The sequence below is a fragment of the Hippoglossus stenolepis genome, chromosome 12 (genome assembly GCF_022539355.2).
Source record: "Hippoglossus stenolepis isolate QCI-W04-F060 chromosome 12, HSTE1.2, whole genome shotgun sequence".
NCBI lineage: Eukaryota > Metazoa > Chordata > Actinopteri > Pleuronectiformes > Pleuronectidae > Hippoglossus > Hippoglossus stenolepis.
The window spans coordinates 1,158,341-1,165,862 of NC_061494.1; the positions used below are offsets into that span (position 1 = coordinate 1,158,341).

At 40.8% G+C, this 7,522-nt stretch overlaps 1 protein-coding gene across 2 annotated transcripts in view; it reads left to right on the top strand.

Moving 5' to 3' along the window:
• The window catches only part of vps8 (VPS8 subunit of CORVET complex), a 50,599-nt gene extending 43,655 nt beyond the window's left edge, over positions 1-6,944 (top strand). For both annotated transcript variants that reach the window (XM_047342324.1, XM_047342325.1), the window contains 4 exons: positions 1,460-1,628; positions 3,501-3,554; positions 4,434-4,514; positions 5,644-6,944. In XM_047342324.1, coding sequence (XP_047198280.1) covers positions 1,460-1,628; positions 3,501-3,554; positions 4,434-4,514; positions 5,644-5,766 — 427 coding nt within the window. In that variant the 3' untranslated portion in view covers positions 5,767-6,944. The remainder of the gene's footprint in view (positions 1-1,459; positions 1,629-3,500; positions 3,555-4,433; positions 4,515-5,643) is intronic.
• The last annotated feature ends 578 nt before the right edge of the window (positions 6,945-7,522 follow it).

Here is a 7,522-nt window from a genome sequence, read left to right on the forward strand (position 1 = left end):
GCACTGATTTGCTGAGCAGATTAATTGGGTTGTATTCAAGAACAGCACTGATGTTTGACATTTTCAATTGTAAATCAGGGACTTATAACAGCTTTATTTAAGGTGATGTCGTCCATCTGCCCTAATCAGTTTTTGCATCTTCACCCTTCATAGTAAAGCAAAAGAGCTTGAAATAAAATAAAATGTATAATATTCTTGATAATTATGAACCTTATATTAGAAAACACTTTCACTTAGTGCATGTGCTTTTGTATTTTTTTCTGAAACTAGAATAGCCCTCAGTAGAGTGCATACATCTGCTAAGGCCCAGCTGTCCTTTAAAATAAATATATAAAAGGAAGTGGTCTGATAACCCAAATAATTTATTTGGCATAAAGAAAAGGGGAAAAATAAATCTGCCTTTTTTCCACTTCTGCACTAATATGTAATGTGTACTTCCCAAACCCATCCCTCCACCCAGTTTTGGCCCACCACTGTTGGTTTGTTTAATCCTGCTAACATACAACCAACAAACAAACAAAGCAACAACAGACATGGGTGAAAACTTAACCTCTTTGGTGTGGTTTTAACATTAAAGGTTCAGTGTGTAGAATTTAGTGACATCTAGTGGTGAAGTTTCATGTTGCAGCTGAATACCCCTCACGTCATCCTCCCCTTCCGAACATGAAAGAGAACCTGTGGTAACCTTCAGTTGTCATAGAAACTCAAAAGGTGTTTAGTTTGTCCAGTCTGGGCTACAACAAGAAACATGGCGGCCTCCATAGAGAGGACACCCCCCCCGATGTAAATATAAAGCATTTGAATATAAAAGGCCCATTCTAGGGTAATGAAAACAACAATTTGTATAATTTAGATGAAAACATCACTAGGATTATTTTATATTATTGTATGTCAATAGATCCATTTCACCTAAATCTTACACACTGGACCTTTTAAGGTTTAGCAGTTTCTGATAAACTGTCTAGTGTCATGTTGTCAGGAATTATTCAGATTAAATTCAGCCTTTCCAGAAAGGGCAAAGTAAACGTCACATCCAGCTTTCGACCATGAGCATTTGTGCTGCTAACTTTTTTTTTTACTGGTTTGCTGTTTAAATGTTATAATGATTTTGTTGTTAGGATATGTTGAATGTTTCTTGCATGAAAATATAGGAACATTTCCCCAAAAAGTAAAGTTTAACTGTATTGCTGGGCTTTTATTAGCTAAATTGCAAATGCAGTGTAAATATACTGGTTTAGACCAAAAAGCTGGAAATGTAATCATAAAAACCAGGTGCAGCAGCCTCTCGCAAAAAGTCAATAAAAAATGTATCAATCGACCTTGGATTCAAACAGTGTCGAAATATGGCATCCCAGCAAAGTCAGATGACAGTTTAAGAAGTGTTGTCTGGATATGGGGCTGCTCCCAAATACATGTTGTGAAAAAGCATTGACAGGTGAAACTGTGTGTGTCTTGTCAGCTGTGGCCACCTGTACCACTTCCAGTGCCTGCAGCAGAAGGACTGTGGGTGGCGCCTTGCTTCAGAGCGGCAGCAGCGCTGGAGCTGCTACAAGTGTTCCTCCAGCCAAGGAGGGAAGGGAGGGTCTTCCACTGAACCAAACAGAAGCCGCAGCACGTCCCTGGCACAGGTGTGTGTATGTGTTTGTACATTCAAAGAAAGATCTGCATTGACAGAGGAATAGGAATACATAATATAAAAGTTATGATATGTGAATAAATAAACATAAAGGATAAGTCTTATTCACAATCCCATGAAAATAACCAACCAACAGTACTTTTTGATCGTTTCTCTCTATCCTGTCCTGCTCCCTCTAAAAATGTTTCTTTTTTTTCATCTTTTAAAATGGCACTTGCAGGCATAAGTGTTATTTTTTGCATCTATTTGGTATATTTGGTCCAAACAAATGTGTGGCTGAGGTGGGAGCAGTGAAATGTTGCTCCTCATTTTGCCATTAAACTGTATTTGTGTTAAAGGGACATAGCATGCAAATTCCACTTTGTTAGTGCTTCTACAGGTTAATGTGGGTATCTGCATGTCTACCAACCCAAAACTCTGAAAAACACTCTCGTTTTGTTATAGTTCCTCTAAGTCGAACGCATGCTTGAGCGACTCGATTGCGCTTCCTGGGTATTGTGTCGTAACAATACACTGGAAGTCTCCTACATGGTCTTGGCCCACCCCCGTCCCGTCCGTCCCCCCTCGTTACTTCGGGTTTACGGAGGCTGCGAGCAGCGCAGCGCCGTTCCCAAACGCAGCCGGCTGTTCACGGGACGAGCATTTCTCCGCTGGTCAGCCCGCGATTCACTCACATGTGGCATTTGTCTGGATCGTTGGGACTGGGAGGCTGCAGCAGCTGCTCGGCGCGACCGCCGCTCTCCCGTGCGTGAGCTGGAATTTGTGTCAGCGCCACACAGCCAACAGTGTGGAGGACTTCGCAGTGTTCAGCTACTGTAACCCCGAACCCGACATTCACGGGTACAACAACAAGCGGAGAAAGCAGAATCGGGGCTGACCTTATATGTACAGTCTATGGGGCTGACCAGCGCGGAGAAATGCTCGTCCCGTGTGAACAGCCAGGCGGCTGCGCTGAGAACGGGCGCTGCCTCGCAGCGGTCTTCCCACTGCCAGCGTGTGGAAGACTTCCGTGTTCAGCTCTACTGTACGCCGGGTTACAGTAGTTCCCTTGGTTACAGTAGTTCCGCCGGGTGATTCGGGTTACAGTATCCGCCGGTTACAGTAGTTCCGGTTACAGTAATTCGCGGGTACACGGACGCGGTGCTGCGAGCAGCGCAGCGCCGTTCTCCAGCCGCCGCCTGGCTGTTCGCGGGCGAGCATTTCTCCGCTGGTCAGCCCCATAGACTGTATATATAAGGTCAGCCCGGATTCTCTTTCTCCGCTGTTGTTGTACCCGATGAATGTCGGGGTTCGGGGGTAATGATGGTCTTCATAGCCCCCACCTCTCTTTCTCTCTCTGTCTGTCTGCTTGTGTGCTTGTAGTGGATGGGCAGAGGGGACATTTAATTATGTGATTGGGAAAATTAAAACTCCAGGACAACAAGGGAATACAAAGTATGGGATGCATATTTGATAATTTATATCATATAAAATATTAATTTATATCGTTTAAAATCATGGGGAGAGGGGAGGGGAGCTGGCTCATTAGCATTTAAAGGAACAGGCAGTCAAACAGGTCACTCTGTGAGGGCTGTTTTATACAGGGTAAAAGGGTGCTGTTTGAAATGATCCTTGTGGTATTTGACCAAAGTATGTTACAGACATTTCATTAAGACCCCAAGGAACCATATCAACTTGTGGTAAAATGGGCATGCTATGTCCCCTTTAAAACTTGCTCTTGACACACACACACACACACACACACACACACACACACACACACACACACACACACACACACACACACACACACACACACACACACACACACATATACACACACACACACACACAGTGACCAAACTCTGCTCTCTCTCTGTCTCAGACTCGTGTTACATCAGTGCATCATGATGCAGGAGCAGAAGCTCACAGAAAGAAGGTAAAGATTTATCTGAGCTGCTGTCCAGCCTGCTCTGGCTCTCAGTGGATAGTTTCATTTTCTCAACTATTCTATTGAAAAGTTAGGAGAAGTTACTGCCATCTTTTGTTGTGGTCCTATAAAATGTCTTTACAAGTTGTAATAGTGGAAAAGCAGAAATATCCTTTAAGATTTATTGGATTTGGAAAGATGTAACGTGTCAGCTGCTGTACAAAATGTTTAATAGCAGCATTGTGTTGAGGTTATAGTGCAACATGGGTCTTTCTGAGGACTATTATGTGCATAGTGTTATTGAATTTTCGGAGACACTGTCTCCTCTCCTCTCTCTGGGGCATAGTGCAGCTATCTGTCGTGTTTGGGGAAGTGCGAGAGCTTGGCGAAGGTCAAAGGCTTCACTCCATAGACACCACAGATATGAGACTGCGTAAGCAGGCGATACTGTCTCCAGAACTAGAAAATACATTTGATTGTTTAGGAACTAGCAGACCCATAGATTAAATGATCTGTAGGGGGTTTAAAGTGTGACTGCAGGAAAGCAGACTTCAGAATATGAGAGGACATCATGCACAGTTGTTGTATTGATGGATTCAGATTTTCTCCTTGCCAAGCTTCAATAAATATTTCAGCATAAGACATCAAAGGCTCCTGAACACTTTCGTCACTTATGAGTTGACCATTTACCAGCAGATTTTCCACAACACATAGTATTCACTGCAGTGCTGCAGAATTGTGTTTTGGATTTTGCCCACCCCCACAAAATATCCCAATTTGATGCTGTTTATATCACAGCTGCTCTCAAACTGCATTTATTTCCCTTATTGCACAAATGTAACAAGTGACAGTTTAATATTTATACTTTGCTTGTTTCTTGTGGTCCAGGTGTTTGTTGAGGCATCATTGGACCTTCAGCAGGAACAGTCCTGGGATCAGCTACGCTCTTTATACCGAGGACCATCCAGGGTACGGACACTGCATATACAAATTCAAAAATGTCACTTTGACTGGAGCAGCAGCTCCTGACATCAGCTTTGAGATAACGCTGTCACATATCAGATTTTCACTGAGAGATTATTGGGTCTTAAATAGTTTACAGTAATAATATTCATATTAATTACATCAGATCTATAGAAAGTTTGAATAATGACACTATTAGTCAATTTCATCTTTAACTTCATCTTATTATTATTATTATTATTTAGTAGTAGTAGTTGTAGTAGTAGTAGTAGTAGTAGTATTTGTAGCTTTAAATTATTACTAAAGTAAACATTTTAATCATTTGCCATAATCAACATTTGAGAACGACATCACGGATGCAAACATGCATACAGCTCTTGTGACAGAAGGGATCATAGACTGGCCTGTGGATTTTCTTGGTTGTAAATAGAAATCACAACCTAAAGAAACTGAAAGGATTTGGAAGGTGCTGGATTATTTCTACATTATTTACATATGGTTATTAATAACATCTCAATAATTAATTTATTAAGAATTACAAGCATTGTCAATTCTGGTATATCACAATACCCTTACTTTGAAGTTTAAGTGGAAGGTCAGTTTGCCCCAAGCTGTTAAGTCACACCAGAAAATAGCTTAGTAACACTGTGGTACTATAGTTAGTCTTATTATGAATAAATATTAGTCATCATACAAAATACAGCTGGAAAGTTTCCTGCACTTCCTCTCTCTTCATTTGTGAAATGAGGCAGAAGTGAATCTCAGAACACGACACTTACTACAGGAGAATCTTCGTTGATGAATAACTGAATAACCGTTGTGATTATCCTGCAAGACTGAATTCGAATTTTTTTATTAGGATTTACTTTGGCCATTTTTATCTTAAATAGATAAAAGAAATTTAGAGAAATTGATTCATGAAACCGCAAAACTAATTTATTTTTAGTTCAGTTTTATTGTCACATCCTAATATTTCGACAGCATCTCATATTTATCTTATGTTGCTGTACCACGTACACAGCTACAGTGTATAATTATTTATGTGTGTCTCTCTCTCTCTCTCTCTCTCTCTCTCTCTCTCTCTCTCTCTCTCTCTCTCTCTCTCTCTCTCTCTCTCTCTCTCTCTCCCCTCCAGTTGTCCATCCTTTCAGAACTCTCCCACTGCCACAGCGAGAAGGCGGGGCCTCTGATCCCGGCCCAACCAGGAGCAGAGCATTTCCAACTGAAACTCTCTCCTCCACCTCTGTTGGAGGAGTAGCATCGTTACTGATCAACATTTCCATCATTTGAACAGTTTCAAGTAGAAATTGAAACTTGAAGGAGACTTTCTTGATATTTTCATTGTGGATTGTAAATTTCTTTTTTATTGTGACAAATTTGATATTGTATAACTGTTATGTAACTATATCAAAAAGTTTATTTCAAACAAACTGAATCCATGTATCAGAATGCCTTTTCCACCAAAGGGAACCGAGTGCTAGTGCTGGTTCAACTTAGAAACCTTTAAAGAACCAGTTTGCTTTTCCATGGGTTAGAGCCGCCTTAGGGCCACATCATTGCATCACCATATACGTCACTGTCTACATCTCTATGCCTCAACTGTATAAATGAACCCACAAACTGGCACTTATTATATGTTATATTAAATGATATATATCCATTCATTAATTCATTTAGTCCAACCTTACTCCAGTTGCTCTCTTCTTTCTCTGTCTCTCTCTGACACAGACACACACACTGACACAGACTCCCCTCACGTGTTCATGCTACACGTTGATTTGTTTGTAACTACCGCCGCATTATCATTATCAATACTTTTCTTCAATGAATCTTTCTACAGACCTTTCATTCATCCTTTTATCCCCCTGCCTCGTGCACTGACACATAGACACACACACACACACACACACACACACACACACACACACACACACACACACACACACACACACACACGCACACACGCCTTGTTTTCAGACACATCTGTGAACTCAAGACTGGGTAAAAACAACAGAATTTGGTCTTGACCAACACACTTTTTTTGCACAGAGAGCAGTGAGGTGTGATCGAATCACAAGTGGACACAATAATCCTGCTAACGTAGGCTATTCTTTCCTCTAGACCAGCACTGTGTTGGTGTTAGCCTGGAACCAGTTTGTGTGGCTAAGAGCCAGTTCTTTGGCCACTGAAACACAAAGAACAGTTTCCACTGGCTCCCAATTGGCCCTAGAACTGCCATGGTGGAAAAGGGGCATAATAGTGCTTTCACTTTTAACTTAAGATTCAATTATTCACTCGAAGGTGGTGGGAAAGTTTATATTCAAATTCTAATGAATCTGTTTTCATTGCACTAAATTGTATTTACATGACCTTTTATCAACACACCAACTTTTTCATTTCTATAAATTTAGAAAAGTAAAGTGTTTATTTGATTCATGATTTTGTCTTTTATCTCATGAAAACAGTGCAGGGACATATTAACAAGATTAAAAACTTGACTTTTGTTGGAGGAGGATCTTAAATACTATTGAGTCGCTGATTACTGAGTGTGGCTTTAATTCCACCTACTGTTGATCCCGGAACAACCATCTTGTTTAATTTGCATTTTGTTGGTAATGAATGTCAAAAGGTGGCTGTTAGCACAGCTGCAAACTGGCGGCATTAACTGTGGGGAGGGAAGTGATGCAAGCATCTTCCAGCTTGTGTGAGAGATCTGCCATAATGTTTGAATGTACTTTGTTTTAGTAGAATCACACCTCCGGCTGTGTGCCACCACACAATGCAGTATGTTAGAGACACAATACGGGTAGTGGGGAGGTCACAATGACTTACAGTATGTATTTCATTCTTTAAACTGAAGGTAACGTGTGACCTTAGGAGAGCAAAGCAGATTCTTTTCAGTTCAGCCTCTTTTTGCAGGATTTATTTCAGAATCGGATCTAGATCTTTATTGCATAAGTTCTATGTAAAGGGTAATGTAATTTAATGAAGTTTGAATAATTAAAATAACCTAA